Below are 18,775 nucleotides of genomic sequence, written 5' to 3' on the forward strand. Positions count from 1 at the left end.
GGGCTTCTAAAGCAATCTATTGACAAACTCCAACTCATTCAGAAAGCCACTGCAAGACTTTTAACCAGAACCAAGATAAGGGAACATATCACTCCCATTCCAGCTACTCTGTATTGGAAAGGGTCCCAACCTGGGATCCACGGACCTCTTGATTAATGGCAGGGACCCATGGCATAAAAAGTTTGGGAACACTTGCTGTATTGCTTTAACAGTGGCCATTCGGATTTTGGAGGTTTCACCCAGGTCAAGGAGGAGAGAGCTTTAAAATGAGCTCTTCATAGCTGTTTTCTTTTGGAGCTTGAACAGCAGGATTCATTAGCAAGGTCAAATAAAAACAAGGCAAGGGCAAGCAGATTGGCCATTGTCAGAGTGGAACAGTGTTAGAGCGCGGAGACTTTTAGTTTTGGCTTAACAGGCGTGGGCAAGGTTAGTATCTAGTAAGCTTTTCCTTGCTCATTCTTCAAGTGCAAGTGTATAGTTGGGACAGTAACAGTGGCTGGAGTGGCTATGTTTTGTTCTCTGTGTGAAATGTGGGAGACCTCCAGCCTCCCAGATAACCACCTCTGCACCAGGCGTACTAAGCTGCAGCTCCTCAGGGAATGTGTTAAAGAACCGGAGCTGCGACCCAATGACATTCGGCTCATAAGGGAAGCTACGGAGATGGAGACAGGAACTACAGGGAGGTGGTCACCCCTAGGTTGCAGGAAGCAGATGAGTGGGAGACTGCCAGGAGAGGAAAGGGAAATAGGCAGCCAGTGCAGAGTACCCCGGTGGCCATTCCCCTCAATAACAGGTATATAGTTTTGTATACTGTTGGGGTGGATGAAATACTAGGGGGGAGCTACAGTGACCAAGTCTCTGGGACTGTCTGGAACTGTGGCTCAGAAAGGAAAGGGGGAAGAGGAGGAATGCAGTGGTAATAAGAGATTCTATAGTTAGAGGAGTAGATAGGAGAGTCTGTGGACGCATTAGAGAGGCCCAGATGGTATGTTGCCTCCCAGGTGCCAGTGTCAGGGACAGTTTGGATCATGGCCATGACATTCTAAAGGGGGAAAGTGAGCAGCCAGATGTCTTGGGACATATTGGTACCAATGACATAGGAAGGAAAGAAGAGGAGGTTCAAAAGAGAGAATTTAGAGAGCTAGGTAGAAAGCTAAACAGCAGGACATCCATGGAAATAAGCTCTGAACAGCTGCCTATGCCATGCGCCAGTAACGACAAGCATAGGATAACTTGACAGATCAACTTGATGATGCAGAACCCTTATGTGTAGAGTTAAGAAACAGAAAAGGGTAAGAAGACAGGGATGTGCTGTATAAATTACAGGGGGAGATAGAAAATGCATGTAAAAAAAGGCAATGTTACATTAGTCATGGGGGATTTCAGTATGCAGATAGAGTAGGAAAATCAAGTTGGTGATGGATCCCATAAGCGAGAATTTGTGGAATGCCCTGAGGTGGCTTTTTGGTGCAGCTAGTGATTGACGCCCCCCACCCCCCCCCCCCCACCCCAGGGGATTGGGCATTGTGTAGTGAACTGTATATGATTAGGATGCTTAAGGTAAAGAAACACTTAGGAAACAGTGTTCATAACATGACAGAATTCATCCTGCAATTTGAGAGGGAGGAGCTAAAGTCAGAGGCATGAGGGAGGAGCAAGCCAATGTTGATTGGAAGGGGACATTAACTAGGATGATGCCGGAGAAGCAGTGGCTGAAATTTCTGGGAGCAATTTGAAAGACCCAAAGAAGAGGAAGTATTCTCAAGGGAGGATGACACAACTGTAGCTGACAACAAAGCCAAAAGAAACATAGAAACAAAAAGGAGAGGCCACATAATACAGCAAAAATTAGTGGAACATTAGATGATTAGTAAAAATTTAAAACTCATGGAAGACAATAAAAAACAACCATATGGGTGGGGGAAGATAGAATACAAAGTTAAGCTAGCCAATAATATCAAAAGTGATACCAAAAGCTTTTTCAGATATATAAAGAGTAAAAGAGAGGCGAGAGTAGATAATGGACCGCTGGAACATGATATTGGAGAGATAGCAATAGTGACAAGGAAATGGTGGATGAACTAAATAAGCATTTTGCCCTATTCTTCACTGTGGAAGACATTAGTAGTATGCCAAACATTCAAGAGTGTCAAGGGGCACAAGTGAGTGCAGTGTTAATACTAAGGAGAAGGTGCTTGGGAAGCTTATAGGTCTGAAGGTAGTTAAGTCATCTGGAACTGATAGACTACACCCCAAGGTTCTGAAAGAGGTAGTTGAAGAGATTGTGGAAGTAATGATCTTTCAAGAGCTCTGAAGGACTGGAATATTGCAAATATCACTCCACTGTTCCAGAAGGGAAGGATGCAGAAGAAAGAAAATTATAGGCCATTGAGCCTGACCTTAGTGGTTGCGAAGACGTTCGAGTCGATTGTTAAGGATCTGGTTTCGGGGTACTTGGAGGCACGTGACAAAATAGACCAACATCGTTTCCATTAGCAAAAATCTTGCTTGACAAATCTGCTGGAATTATTTGAAGAAATAACAAGCAGATAGACAAAGGAGAATCAGTGGATGTCGTGTACTTGGATTTTCAGAAGGCCTTTGACAAGGTGCTGCAAATGAGGCTGCTAAACAAAATAAGAACCCAGGCTATTACAGAAAAATACTAGCATGATAGGGCATTGGCTGATTGGCAGGAGGCAAAGAGTGGGAATAAAGGGAGCCTTTTCTGGTTGGCTTCAGGGGTCTGTGTTGGAACCACTTCTTTTTGCATTGTATGCCAATGAACTGGATGATGAAATTGATGGCTTTGTGGCCAAGTTTGCAGATGATATGAAGATCGGTGGATGGGCAGGTAGTGTTGAGGAAGCAGCGAGGCTGCAGAAGGACTTAGACAGATTAGTAGGATGGGCAATGAGATGGCTGAGGGAATACAGTTCTGGGAAGTGTATGGTCATGCACTTTTTTAGAAAGAATAAAAGCATAGACTATCTTCTAAGCAGACAGAAAATTCAAAAATCCCAAATGCAAAGGGATTTAGGAGTCTTCATGCAGGATTCCCTAAAGGTTAACTTCCAGGTTGAATGGGTGGTGAGGAAGGCAAATGCAACATCAGCATTCATTTCGAAAGGACTAGAATATAAAAACAGGATTTAATGCTGAGGCTGGACAAGGCACTGATGAGTCCTCACTTGGAGTACTGCGAGCAGTTTGGGGCCCCTTTTGTAAGAAGGGGTGTGCTGACGTTGGAAAGGGTTCAGAGGAGGTTCATGAGAATGATTCTGGGAATGAAAGGGTTATCATGTGAGCAGTCATTGAAGACTCTATGCCTGCACTCACTGGAATTTAGAAGAATGAAAAGTGATCTCATTGAAACCTATTGAATGTTGAAAGTCGTAGACAGAGCGGACGTGAAGAGGATATTTTCTTTGGTGGAGGAGTCTAGGACCAGACAACACAGCCTCAAAATAAAGGGACATCCTTTTAGAATAGAGATGAGAAGGGATTTCTTCAGCCAGAGGGTGGTGAATCTGTGGAATTCATTACCACAGGCGGCTGCGGAGGGCAGGTCACTGGATGAACTTCAGACGGAGGTTGATAGGTTCCTGATTAGTCAAGGTGTGAAAGGTTATGGGGAGAAGGCAGGAGAATGGAGCTGAGAGGGAATTGGATCAGTCATGATGAAATGGTGGAGCAGAACTGACGGACCGATTAGTCTAATTCTGCTCCTATGTCTTATGGTTTAAAAGGAAAGCCTACAGCCACTGAAAATAAAGAGAAGAAAACTGGTAAGTTTTCTAAAATAAAGAGAAAATAAAGAGAAGAAGCAACTGTGGAAAGAGAAACAGTCAACATTACAAGTCCACAACCCTTTGTCAGAATGTTCATCCTCCAGGTTCCTACAACATACTTTTTTTAATCCCTGTGTAGGTAAAAATCTCTTATGTTACTTATATTGCACCAGTCTTGAATTTCCTGATGTATGCAACATTTCAACTATTTGGTAGCCTCTGATAAACCATGTTTTTACTTTATTTTGTCCTTCACTATTTCTTAGATCAACACAAATTGATTCTAGTTCTTCATCATGATCTGTCATGCCAAAGTCATAAGATACTAAGACCTGTGAGAAGAATAAGGCCATTCAGCCCATAGTGTCTGCACCACCATCCAATAATGGCTGATTTATTGTCCCTCTCCACCTCATTCTCCTACCTTCTCATCTCATTTTCAACTGAAAAGTTATACTTCTGTACCCAATAAAATGGCTACTGAGTGTATGTTTGGGGTCCCCTCCACTTCAATGTTTGACAAGTTGTGCATTCTGAGATGCTTTTCTGCCCACCACTGATGTAAGGTGTGGTTACTTGAGCTACTGTCAACTTGAACCAATATGGCCATTCTCCTCTCACCTCTCTCATTAACAAGGCATCTTCACCCACAGAACTGTCACTCACTGGATTTTTTTTTGTTTTTTTTGCACCATTCTCTTTAAACTCTAGAGACTGTTGTGCGTGAAAATCCTAGGAGATCAGCATTTTTTAAGATATTCAAACTGCTGTGTCTGACACCAACAATCATTCCATGGTCAAAGTCACTTTGATCACATATCTTCCCCATTCTAATGTTTGGTCTGAACAACAACTGAACCTCTTGACCATGTCTTCATGCTTTTATGCATTGAGCTGCTGCCACATGATTGGCTGATTAGATATTTGTCTTAACAAGCAGGTGCACAGGTGTACCTAATAAAGTGCCCACTGAGTGTATAATGTCAGCAACAAAGGAATATTTTTTAAAATATTGATTATCATCTGAACAGGTATTCAGAAAACATACAGTCGATAATATGGTAAACTCTCATGCTCAAAAAACCTCTTGAGTCAAGACATATTACTTAATTTCCTTTTTTTTATCTACTGTAGCAATAAGTTAATGACATATTGCTAGTAAAATGTTAACAGCAAAATAGAACACTGGAAGCTAATATAACAGTAGTCTGTGTGGAAGTATATTTTAAATGAAGCTTCTTGTTTTCAGAGTCTGGGATCCCAGAAGTACTTAGCAGATGCAATGTACGGTGTATTATAATTAAAATCAGAAAGAGCTTCCTAGTGGTGAACAAGAGTAATAAGTCTCATTCTGTACTGATCTCGTCCCTTAGAAATAGTGCTCAGCACCCTCTTTTCCATTTGGCTGGTCCTTCCCAAATGACAAATACCCTGGAATATTCTGTTCATTGCTTTGGTTACAAGCTGCATTATCTCAATCATGGAAAAACCAGGAGCAATCCACTGAAAAGTAGTTTCTTTTCCCATTTCTTCGGGATCATGCACTTAGGATGAGAATCAAGAAGAATCTGCTTGGAATTCTCTACCCCAGTAGACTGTGGTTGCTCAGTCATTGAGTAACGCAAAGCTAGGAATGATACATTTTTGGAAAACATACAACAAGCAGTTACATGAAGAACAGGTGAGAAAATAGTTTTGAGGGGGAATATCAACCATTATCAAATGATAAAACAGGGTCTTTGGTTCACATCACTTCTTCATGCCCCTATTTCTTACATGATGTGGTTACGCAGCCTGTTCCTACAACTAACCACTTGTAATCCATCCTATCATGGATTCAATCCCATTCACTGAAGGCCCCCGGTGAGATTTTTATACTAAACCACAAAGATCATCAAGATAATTGCAATGTCTTCATCCAAAATTATTAATTTTCCTATTTAAATCTGGCTGACTCTCCATCAAACAACATACTTCACACTTTGAGACTATAGGAACTTTGTGTTCTGCAATGCATATTTACTTTGTTCAACATTTGACTGCTTCTCTTCCACTCCAAGGCAGCTTCTTTAATGTTTCCTTAGGGTATATTTTTTAAGCATGTTTTATTTTGAAAGGTACATTGATTCTGTTAAATATATACTGTACTTTTGTATGAATGTTTTCCTTTAAGAGTCCTCAACTGGAAAGACATGGCAGCAATTGATCTGAACCCTTGCCAGTTGAAATCTCTCATGCAACTAGCATAGCAGCAAGACAATACTAGAGTACCTTCTGCAGAGTATCCTCAAGGCAGAGCTAACACACATCAGTTCATTTTTAGAGGAGAAGTATGGAAAGATTTAATGAATGAAAGAAAGATTACTTTGAGTAAACTATCATGATGTGAGCAGCATGTTATTAGTCAAGATTTTAATAGTAATGCAAGTTTCCACAGGGAAATGTCTATCTAGTTTTCCAGAACCACATGCTGAATACAATATTTCCACAGGATGATCACCAAATGGATAAACAGAAGGTGGCAGACAACGAGCCATGTACAGATGTCCCAGTAGGCAAATGAGGCAGTCCCCTGGTTTTTTGTCATTCTACATTGACCAGATTTATTTTCAGTTCTATTACCACATAAATCCAGTCTGGAGCTGACCTGAGAAAGAACAGTGCATGTGCACACACTACATTCTTTCAACATACTCTCCAAAGCTCGAGGAAGTTTGACAGGTAGAGCAGTAGTTTTTACAAGCTGGTAACATCTACACAAAAATTCTGCTTCCCACTCAGGGGATTTTTTACTCACTGAAATATGGACATTCCTGATTTAATGAGCTAATAACTTGTGTTGGTTTCAGAGCTAACCCTGCCGTTCTCAGGGTTTGGCTATACGGCACAAGTCCTTACATAATGTGTATAAGTTTATAAGAGGCATAGGTAGAGTGAATAGCCAGCACCTTTTTTCCCAGGGGTGACAATGGCTAATAGGCTAATACCAGAGGACATCCTTTTAAAGTGAGCGCGGGGCGTTAAGGGGAAATGTCAGAGATAGTTTTTTTTTTGCACAGAGAGTAGGAAGTGCCTGGACTTTATTGCTAGAGGTGGTGAGAGAGGCTGATACAATGGGGACATTTAAAAAGAATCTTAGATTGGCAAGTAGGGCTATAGACCATGGGAAGGGAAGGATTGAATCGGTTGCACACAAAGTTAATAGGTCAGCACAATATTATGGGCTGAAGGACCTGTACTGCTTTATGTTCTATGTTCCAATGCAAAACCATGGGAGATAAGGGAAGCAGACAAACTGTTTAGAAATATCTGCAATGGTACTCTGAAAGTATGCATTTCCAATCTTAGATGCAGAGGAAAGTGCTCTGGAATGTGCCTATCATTGTCACTGTACCATCACAACTGCATCCATCAATGTTCAGCCGGTATCCTGCTCGACAGATGCACTCGTAACCTCCAGGATTGTTAATACAGTCTTGTGCACAGCAAGCTGTGGCAGTCTCGCACTCATTGGAATCTGTGACCAAAAGGAAAATCAAACTCGGTTAACTTCAGAGCCACTGAAAATCAGTCTAACAGGGAGCATAGCAAACAGCGAGTTACTTATCAAAATCAAACAGCAAGTTTCTCCAAGGTCTGCTCTTTCTTGAGTCATGTTCATCAAACAATGTTAGGCTCCACTATGATACCAGCCTGGCTATGCAAGAGTGCTTGAGAGGTATAGAGACTCAGGATGAAAATTAGCCCTTCAGCCTACCAAGTCGACAACAATCTTCAGCTCACAATTTAGATTAACCCACATTAGTTCCATTTTGTTATTCTCTCCAGTTCCTCAGCAACTCCTCCCCACTGCCCCACCGTCCCCACAATTCTATCATTCCCCTGAACACCAGGGCAACTAATCATGGCCAATTAACCCATCATCCTGCTCATGTTTGAGATATCATGGTCAAAGAGGGAACATGCAAACTCTAAACAGCACCTAAGCTCAGAATAGGACTCAGGTCTCCGATGCTCTTCTAATGTGCCACTGTGCCACCGTGCCACGTGGCTGTACTTTCAGAAAGAACAACATAGTATTTCAAAACTCACCATTGCAAAGTCTGCCGCTCACAGTTAGCAAAATCATAAGAATATAAAGTGACCATTTGGCTCATTTAATTATCCGCTGTAAAATCAAAATACTACTTCATTTAAGTTTGAAGGCAGGACCATGTGGCATAAAGACGAAGTTAATCGGGTGCAAGCCTTAGCTCAAATGGAAATTAATAGGCAGAATGGTCAATGACAGATTACTCAGCCTTAAATTGTGTGAAAAATTTCATGACTCTGTCCCTCTCTAATCCCAGAACTTGGTTGTTTTCCTTGCGCTTCCCAACCAGAATTGAAGACAAGATCAAATATATTACTACAATGTAACAGTTTTACTTTTATATTTTATACAAACACAAGACTATGTTCAGATTCAGTATCATGTTATGTTTTCAATTGTATCCCATACACAAACATTACAACTCAATACACAGACTGTCACTCTCTTAAGCTTCAGTTGTGTTATAGGTGAAGATTTATTTATCAAAATAAAATTCATATGGGTTCAATTAAGATTAATAAATGTTGCAGTTACCAAGACACGTGTGCCCATCAGAGTCCAGGACATATCCCTGATTACAGGAGCAGGAAGGCCCAGTGGTTGTGTGTTCACAGTGGTGAGAACAACCACCATTGTTCCTCTCACAGCTGTTCACAATCTCCATTTCAATGCCTGTTGATAAAAAGATACATCTGTATTTATCTTCCATAAACCATGCATCCAACATTCAAAATTATACATTTGAAAATCCATAAATATTGTGCTGACATCCTTTCCATTTTTTTTACACAACATGTAGTGGAGTTACACCAGCTCGGAAGGAATTTCTAATTTCATCAGCAAGGACTGATGCCTGCCCATACAGACAAATAATACGTTGGAGCAACACAAATAAGATGTTGGAGGAACTCAGCAGGCCGGGACGGAAATAAGCAGTTGATATTCTGGGCCAATACCCTTCGTCAGGACTGGGGGTGAAGGGGGTAGTGGAAGGAGTACATGCTGGCAGGGGATGATAGGTGAGACCAGGTAAGGGGAAAGGTGGGTGAGTCGGGGAGGGAGGATGAAATCAGAAGCTGGGAGGTGATAGGTGGAAGAGGAAAAGGTTTGAAGAAAAAGAAATCTGATAGGAGAGGAGAGTGGACCATGGGAGAAAGGGAAGGAGCAGGATGCTAGAGATGTTATTTTAGATCCAGGTTCAGGGGTGGGAGATTCCCTCAGCAGATAATCCCCACTTCATAATGACAGTCAGGACCTGTGATTTATATGACAACTCTTTATCAGCTGCACAGTTTTATCCGGGCCAAGCAAACAGACTAGTTATACAAATATATCCAGTCTAGAGTATACCAGTAGTTATAATCATGGTTTAATTTTTGGAACGTTAATTCAAGAAATGGGGAGTTCTCTATTGATTTTCAGCAAGTACAAGTTCAGGTTTTATACATAAGAAAGGCCACTCTAATTATGTGGCAGGGAAATTCTATTCACTGTATTTGTCATGGAAATCCTCGTCCTGTCAGCCTTATCAACAGTGGTTTCCAACAGCTTAATACATGTAAACTTCACCAGGATTTAAATAAAAGAAAAATAATGATGCAGAGCTTTCACCAATAGGAATTTTACTGTGCTAACTGCTGCAGGATGGATCTGCACATTGAAACTGAGAAAACCTTTTCAGTGATAAACAGATTGGATGAAGGGGTACTTCCTAGGGCGGAGAAAGTCTAGAACCAGGGATCACAGTCTCAGAGTAAAAGTTTGATGTTTATGATGAAGAGGAGAAGAAAACTTTTCCATTTGAAAGTTGGTTAATCTTTGGATTCTCCACCTGGGAGGCTGTGATTGTTCAATCATTGAGTTCATTCAAAAAAAGGACCAATTAGCTTCTGGACATTAAGGGATATGGGGTTAGTGAAGGAAAATAGAACTCAGGTAGAACAGCCATGATCTTGGTGCAAAGGAGACTTAAAGGACCAAATGGCTATTTCATTTCCTATTAATTCTCCTCTTCATTGATGGTCCTTCAGAATTGAGGATAACTTTGAGATGTGGAAGTTGCCCGAGATCACATTGTATGCACAGACATCTTCTTCCCACTCATCTCCCCATCACATGACCTTCCTTGTTACATTCCCCCTCCCTCCATTCCATACCTACTGTATGTCCTCCTTTCTTCCCTCCTCCCTCATCCTCTATCTCTCAGCTCCAACGCCTCCCCTTTCATTCCCATACCACTTTCCTTTCTCTCTCAATCCTCTTGATCTTTCCCATACCAGCCTTGGGTTCTACCTTCTCCCCACTTTTCACCAGCTGGCTGTGTGATGTCTCCCCACTTCCCCCAAGTGAGGCCACCCTTGAAGCACTCCTGCTTGCATTCTTCAGGACTGCTTCCCGCAATCTCCCTCCCTCCCACTTGATTCCAGAAGCAGCTCAGCCTAGGCCTCCCAATCCACAACTAGAAATCGTCAAGAGAACCTTCAGCAGTTCACATTCCCCTGGTGCTCTATCATTCACTGGTGGTTCCTGATGTGAACTTTCCAATAGGCAAATGGTACTCGAGTTAATAGGCAAAAAAGGATGACATAGACGTAGTGGGCCATATACCTGGTTTCTATGCTGTACAACTTTATGACTGTGATGGGAGTAGAGGCGTGCTGCCGGGGGTGAAAAAAGACCAGCAATATCATGAAGAATCCCACCGACCTTGCTGATGGACTGCTTGTCTCACTCCCATTAGGGAAGAGGCTACGCACATCAGGACCAAAATACTGAAAAACAGTTACTTCCCCCAAGCCAACAGGCTGATCAACACCTCCACCCATTAACCCACTCAGCTCTGCTATATACAGTACACATCACCTAATGTCACTTTATGTACGCACAGTCTATGTAGTAACTACTTGTACATTGTGTTTTATAGGATTGTTTTTTTTATTTATATTTATGTTGTTTATTATTGTGTCCTTTATGCTTATTGTATGTTTTTATGCTAGGGATCTGGAGGAGTAACAACCGCTTCAGTCTTCCTTACACTTGTGTACTGAACAATGGCAGTAAACAATCTTGAATCTTTGAATCCTGAGTGTGAACATTTCATGCTTCCATCTTCACCAAGCACATGTCAAGCTTAAGGCAACTGCTGCATTACCACAGTAGATCTGTTCATAATCCACAACTTGTGCTTAGTTTAGACTACAATTAAGCCACGCAATAGAATTAAGAGCTCAAAATTACAGCTGCTACTTATCGCCACCACATGACAGCTCAGCAGCTGTGGCTCAGAGTGGTAGCCTCATATCTGAATCAGAAACCTGTAATTTCAAGTGTCACTTCAAAGGCTTAAGCATTACATTTAGATTGAAAGCCCAGTGCACCAAGGGAGTCCTGTATTGTCAAATGTATAATCCGTGAGTTGAAAAACTGATGATGCACGTCAGATTGGAATAAAATATCTGATGTCACTATTTCAATGATGAACAGAGGTGATCCTTCCCATGGCTTGACCAAAATTTATTCCTCAAACAGTATCAAAAGAATAGGTCATTCAGAGATTATCATTACTGTTGAGCTGTGTTGTACGTCTGTGATACAGCAGTGAATGTATTGTAAAGGTACTCCCTTCACTCAGAGATGATCTGGGATGTTCGAAATGGGATATAAAATCTGCTATGTCTGAGCAAGGCCCTTCAAATCTTGCTGGACCATCATAGTCCAGAGAGCTGATCTTTCATAAAGTTCAAAGTGAAATACATGAAATCAGTCAAGTGTTGCAGAATGCCACCTCTTATCACATGCGGATTGCCTCCGCCCAACCGGAAGGTGGTACTTACGATAACACTGTTTTCCGTCAGCTCCCAGTTCAAATCCAGGGTTACAGATACAGCTAAAGGATCCCAGGATATTGATGCACTGATGAGCACACATTGCAATTCCTGTAGTGCACTCATTGATGTCTGCAAAGAGAAAACAGTAAGACACTCATCATTCAGACCAGCATTGCCAGCCACATGGGAAGATCACCAGAAAAATATATTAACAACTCTAGGTAGCCCTTCAGTTCATCACATATTCTGTTAATTCCATCCCAAGTGCTAGATTTTCATTTTAAAAATAACTTCTGGAAAAATGGAGATTGATCTTCAGAACTCTCTGATGATGACAGACTGTGCAAAGTTTTGTGGCTTCAAGATACTATCAACCTTTTTGAAGATTCCACGTCTATTAGTGAGGTAAAGGTGAAAGGCATGAAAAATGATTGAAATATAATAATCCTTCAGTTAGTCCTGACGAAGGGTCTCGGCCTGAAACGTCGACTGTACCTCTTCCTAGAGATGCTGCCTGGCCTGCTGCGTTCACCAGCAACTTTGATGTGTGTTGCTTGAAATATAATATGGTCTTTTTCCCAGGAAAGACAGAATTAATGATGAAGTGATGTTGAGCAGAATGTAACTTGATACATTTCTGGAGTATACGGGGGGGGGGGGAATCAAAGAAGACAATAAAAATCAGTGTCATAAATTAACTTCAGACCTCAACAGAGGAGTTTCCTGTAGATCATCATCATTATTTACTAGAAGACAACTAAAGGCATGCCCTTCACCAAGAGAAAAATGAGCTGTTAAATTCCACCTTTATTTGATGAGTGCCATACCACTGATTCAGCAAATTCTAACAGCTGCTGCAGGAAATGGTGATTTAAGGGGATGCTCGGGCCAATCCAGTTGTGGAATTTGTGCATCACTCTGAAGCTCTCAAAGACTAATCACAAAGCATACGTGACTCATCACAACTCCCAATTCTTAATCAAAATGGAAGTGGTAATACAACAGATCTTTTAACATTATCAGACCACAGCGTAGCCACTGTTGAGCTTAGGTTGCCGATGCTGATGAGCTGCGAGTAAACATCGTGGCACAAGACGTAATGAAGAGCTCCATTACTTTCATCTTTTACCAATCACTCCATTATGCATCTACTATTGTACAGAACTATTCAGACAATATCTCTTCTAGTTTGCCATTTGACAGAAGAATTCAAGTTCCTTGGAAAAATTAGAACCTTCTCCATGGCAGAATAGTTGAGATTCTATTGAACCTACTCTGGATCGCTATTTTGAAAGAAAACATCTAAAAATTGAATATTTCTTTCACCAAAGCGCAGGGAGCTGAGGGTTGACCATATAAAAATATATAAAATCATGAGAGGCATAGGTAAGGTGAATGCTCACTGTATTTTTTCCTAAGGTAGGGGAATCAGAAACCAAACAGTATAGGATTAAGGTGAGAGGAGAAAGATTTAAAGGGTTGAAGAGGGGAAACGTTTTCAGAGTGTGGTGGGTATATAGAACAGGCTGCTAGAAGAAGTGATGGAGCTACGATTGCAAAGTTTAAATAAAATGTGGACAGGTGCATGTATACAGAAGGTTGAAAGGGAATAGGAACCAAATACAGACAAATGGGTCTGAATCATGTAGACAACTTGGCATGGACAAGTTGTGTTAAAGACCCTGTTCCCTTCTATATAACTCTATGACCGTATGACTCAAACTCACTTAGCCAACAGAAAACCACTGTCGGGATCTTAAACCATGAATGTGAGGCACGAAAAGTGACATGAATAACTTGTTTGTTAAGTTTTGTTCTGCAGAGAAAAGAAATAATGTCAGAGCAGCATACTAAACCTGAGCTGAAGTTTAAGTTATTGGCTCTCCTGGATCACTAGGGACTACTGAATTTCCAACTCTACCTTTACTATAGTCCAATGCTTAACTCAAAGTAATACACAGCAGCACAATTGATACTGTAATTTCATAACACAAAGAAACCATAACTGTAATCAATTCAATAAATTGTTTAAGGAACAAAACCCTCATTATTGTAATTGCTGAAAAATTAACTGCAAGTTGTGAAATGAAAGATCACAGGTTAAGGATTAACTTTAAATGTATCTGCTGTGGTGTACTAGGCAGGAAGTGGATGCAACAAAAAATATAACATTCAAAAATTATAAAGAATAAAGAATTATATAAAAATAAAGTTAGAGGTTAAAGTAGAGATATGGAATAAAATGTACATAAATTCCAGATTTTACTATTGGTTACAATGGTACAGATGCTAACTAGATTAAACTTTGGAAGTTGTTAAAAGTAAAGATCTAGTTAATGGTCCAAGAAGGTTACTGTTTGAATCACTCTCTGTGACCTTATTTTGTTATTATTCTGCATTTCCATACCTTCACAACTCTTTCCATTCACCGACAGCCGATATCCAGGATTGCATTCACACCGCGCAGTTCCAGCTTCGTTGAGGCATATGTGGCTACAGCCACCATTTCTCTCACGGCACGGATCTTTCACTAGTGATGATCAAAACAGCAAACTCTAACCGCGTTACTCAACTCACCAGAAGCTTACGTCAACATACAGAGAGACGGTACACAGAAACATCCATGACTACCCACACCGGGATATATCAGGATAACAATGCTGCTGTTTCATGATAGATCCAGCTTTGTCCATCTAACTGAGGGTACAGATTGCTTATATGTTTATTGTATCAAATAGGGAATATTTTCGCCTTTGTACAAAGTACTTACAGGGTGAATAAATATCTGCCCTGTAACATTACATGCATTGGTCACCCAAAAATTTAAGTGTGAGTTTTCAGTACTTAGTCAACACCAGTAAGGATGGTGTTCATCCTGATAAAATGCAAATAAGTCTCCTTCACCTCTTGATGCTTATGCTTCCACAATAAACTAGATTCATAGATCCGGGTCCAACAGAAACAAAGGAAAGGAAATCTAGTTCTTAGCTGGGATGGCAATGCACTTGGAAGAGGATATGAGGGAGCAAGATGTGTCAATAAGTCACAGCTCCATATTTTTTTTTGTTATCCCATAGTTCCTGGAAATATCAGGTCATATGTCACAGTCATATCAAAAGCCACCTCCAGGGCTACTGACAATCATGAAGTATGGTAATTGGTTGCATGTTAGGTGAACTGGCCTTACAGGATGAATGTCCATTGTGTCTGGTAGAAGATCCCTTGTCTAATGACTGCAGGGTTCTTATGTGACTCATAATTATCACAGTCAGCATTGCCTTCAAACCTTCTGCCTCAGTGCAAAGCTCAGGAATAAATATTATTGAGACATTTTCAAAGGTACAGGACTATGTAATGTCAGCAGTGTGCACACTGCCCCACCCCTGCTAGAATTATAACCATCCCACATCTATCTACTACAGTCATCATGCTCAAGATGGTCAACTGCATTGCTTACGTTCACAGTGTTTCCCATCTGCCGTCAGTCGGTAGTTCCATCGGCACTTGCACTGATAGTGGTTTTCACTGATCTGCACACACTCATGTTCACAACCACCTTTGTTCATGGAACAGGAGTTGATAGCTAACAGGTTCCAAAAGAGAAGACAAAAATTAAAGTATCCTTTGGTAATCACACAAGACTCAAGAATTATCTAACCCTCAGGCAATATGCCTGAGAATAATTAAACTTCCCTCTGTCTACAACGTCTGACATCTCCTTTTGGGGCATTTAGACTTTCTCCAGTCACCAGACCTCTCAGTGATGAGGAAAGAGGAACATTAGCCACTGCTGCACGTGGCCCATTTCATTCACTGCGTTGTCTACCATGTGGCTGTGGTCCAGGAGGGCACACAGGCTGCCCTACAGGTATTTTGCTGCCTCATCCACCCTGATGCTCTGACAGGCAAAGGGATCAGCAGAAGGAACAAAGAGCAACTTAGCTGACCCGTCCAAGCACGCATCCTGAAAACAAACTGGTAAGTGAGCTCAGATAGTCGGAACTGCTCATTCCTACCTCAGTTAAATTGGCTCTGCCTGCTGTGGACTCAACTCTAATCAGAAAAGTAGTGTGGATCATCTTCTTTGTCTATCACATACAGTAAATAGAGGAGCATGAGAGCTCAAGAGCTGGGGGGTCTATTCTACTGATTCCCATTTCAAAATGCTAAGAGCATAAAAATAAATTCTATATGATTATTATAAAAAAAACACAGGAAATTGACGGGATCAAGGGGTTCCAGCATAACTACTTGCGTCAAAATTTAAAGAAGTCAAAATACCAACGTAAATGACTTCCCTTAGATGGTCACTGGAGACACAATGACTGTAAATGCGAATTTAATGTGCCTACATCATTACAGGCCGCAGTGATTCCACTAATCACAGGACCTCTTAACCTTTAGGTTTATCTGAAAGTTAGTCATCTTCTTGAAGACTTGAATATCCACTCAAAGCGGTCACGCTAAGGTGCAATCAAGGAGAAACAGCATCAAATAACAACAGTTTCACTTTAATGCCAGCCCTGCCTTTAATAAGTCAATGACCTTTAAGCTTCAAAATGCTGCTGGTTTAATGAGGTGGAAAATCCAGGATTTTCTACCTCCCCACCCAACTGCCTGAGGTAAGGTTCCTTATTCTTCCTACCCTCTGATTCCCTTCAAAAGAAAGGCTTTGTATCTTCTTCCCAGCAAACACCATCTCCAACCTCCCGAATGGGAGAATGGACACCAATACTGCATTTTGCACCTGCCAGTCAAATTAACCCACATCCATCAACAGTTGTAATAGGGATCAAAGTATTAGGGACTCTGTAAGTAAAGCACAAAAGATCCAAAAGGCATAAGTAAATCAAACCCAGGATTGCTCAGTTATGGTTTTGTCTTGAAGCTTAGAGGACTAACCTCATCTCCTGTATGAGCTCCGTGTGGATTGTTCTATACAGTAAGATGGTGGTGATTGGATTTCACTGGGACAAACAATATGGCTCAGTTTTCTCAGTAGCTTCCCAGTAAAATAAATGGGTCACTCTGCACATTACAACTGGAAACCTTCAGCCTTTTGTGTTTAACTTCCACCGCTCTCAATTCAAGTTTTTGCACAGGATTCAGAGTTTTAAGAGTTGTTTTCTCATGAAAAGCAACAAAAGACTTAACACATGTTAAAAAGTTAAACAAGCACAGAATTAAAATGCTCATTCAGCAGTCTTGCTGCCAGCAGAACAGAGGTAGATATTGGTATAAGGTACTGAATCTATAATATATTACTGTCCTCATTACCTTGCAAATTATAGCCACACCATGGTCAAACAATAGGTAGCAAGGAACCCAAGATACTAATGAGAGATTACCAAGCCTAGTTACAGGGAAAAAGTAATTGTAGACTGTGATAACAGCCAGCAGGATAGGGTCATGGTGGCTGATGAACTGCCATTAGAAATTAGTAGGGTTGAGTTGAGAAATCATTGGTAAAGTTTGAAAATTTAAGGGAATCTGGCACCTGCTTTTTATACAGGAGTCATGCGTAAATACCACTCTGTGTATCTGCTGAAGTGGTATGGTCCCAGAGGACTAGAAGAAACAAATGTCACTCCACTCTTTAAGAAGGGAGGAAGGCAAAAAAAAAGAAATTATAGGCCAGTTAGCCTAACCTCAGTGGCTGGGAAAGTGTTGGAGTCTATTATTAAGGATGCGGTTTCGAGGTACTTGGAGACTAATGATAAAATAAGTCAGAATCAGCATGGTTTCTGTGAAGGGAAATCTTGCCTGACAAACCTGTTAAGAGTTCTTCAAGGAAGTAACAAACAGGGTGGACAAAGAAGAGGCAATGGATGTAATTTACTTGGATTTTCAAAAGACATTGGATAAGGTGCTACACGTGAGATGCTTAACAAGATAAAGTCCTATGGCGATACAGAAAAGGTACTGGCTTAGATAGTGGAATGGCTGACAGACAGGAGGCTGTGAGTGGGATAAAAGGGGTCTTTTCTGGTTGGCTGTCAGTGACTAATGGTGTCCCTCAGGGGTCAGTATTGGGACCGCTACTTTTCACATTGTTTGTCAATGACTTAGATAATGGAATTGATGGCTTTGTGGCAAAGTTTGTGGATGATACGAAGATAGGTGGAGTGGTAGGTTGTGCGGAGGAAGCAATGCAATTGCAGCAGGACTCAGATAAATTGAAAGAATGGGCAAAAAAGTGGCAGATAGAATACAGTGTTGGGAAATGTATGATAATGCATTTTGGAAAAAGGAACAATAGTGCAGATTATTATTTAAATGAGGAGAAGGTTCAAACATCAGAGGTGCAGAGGGACTTAGCAGTCCTCATGCAAGACACCCAGAAAGTGAATTTACAGGTTGAGTCTGTGGTAAAGAAGGCAATGCAATGTTGGCATTTATTTCAAGGGGAATAGAATATAAAAACAAGGAGATCATGCTGAGCCTTTATAAGACACTACTCAGGCCGTACTTGGAGTACTGTCAGCAGTTTGGGGTCCCGCATCTTAGAAAGAATGTGTTGTCATTGGAGAGAATCCAGAGGAGGTTCACAAGGATGATTCAAGGAATGAAGGGGTTAACATATGAGGAGCATTTGGCAGCTTTGGGTCTGTACTCACTGGAATTTAGAAGAATCTGAGGGGATCTCATTGAAACCTACTGAATATTGAAAGGGCTGGATAGGGTGGATGTGGAGAGGATGTTTCCTGTGGTGGGAGTATCCAGAACAAGGAGGACACAACCTCAAAATTGAGAGGTGACCCTTTAGAACAGAGATAAGGAGGAATTTCTTTTAGCCAGAGAGTAGTAAATCTGTGAAATGCTCTGCCACAGACTGCTGTGGAGGCCAATTTAAGGCAGAATTTGATCATTTTCTGATCAGTCAGAGCATCAAAGGATATGGCGAGAAGGCAGGTGTATGGGGTTGAGTGGGATCCAGGATCAGCCCTGATGGACTGGCGGAGCAGACTCGATGGGGTGAATGGCCTAATTCTGCTCCAATGTCTTTTGGTCTTAGTGTTCAGTTCTGCTTCTAGTTGAAGTCTTGGCCAGTGGACCAGTACTTC

At 41.2% G+C, this 18,775-nt stretch overlaps 1 protein-coding gene across 1 annotated transcript in view; it reads right to left on the reverse strand.

Annotated features, from left to right (window-relative positions):
• LOC140195877 (uncharacterized) overlaps nt 1–18,775 on the reverse strand; it is a 456,388-nt gene that overhangs the window by 132,083 nt on the left and 305,530 nt on the right. The window contains exons 7-11 of the mRNA XM_072254523.1: nt 15,169–15,294; nt 14,119–14,241; nt 11,718–11,840; nt 8,419–8,556; nt 7,186–7,308 (exon numbers count right to left, since the gene is read on the reverse strand). Of these exons, the coding sequence (XP_072110624.1) occupies nt 7,186–7,308; nt 8,419–8,556; nt 11,718–11,840; nt 14,119–14,241; nt 15,169–15,294 (633 nt within the window). The remainder of the gene's footprint in view (nt 1–7,185; nt 7,309–8,418; nt 8,557–11,717; nt 11,841–14,118; nt 14,242–15,168; nt 15,295–18,775) is intronic.

This window comes from Mobula birostris, chromosome 4 (genome assembly GCF_030028105.1).
Source record: "Mobula birostris isolate sMobBir1 chromosome 4, sMobBir1.hap1, whole genome shotgun sequence".
NCBI classification, from domain to species: Eukaryota; Metazoa; Chordata; class Chondrichthyes; order Myliobatiformes; family Myliobatidae; genus Mobula; species Mobula birostris.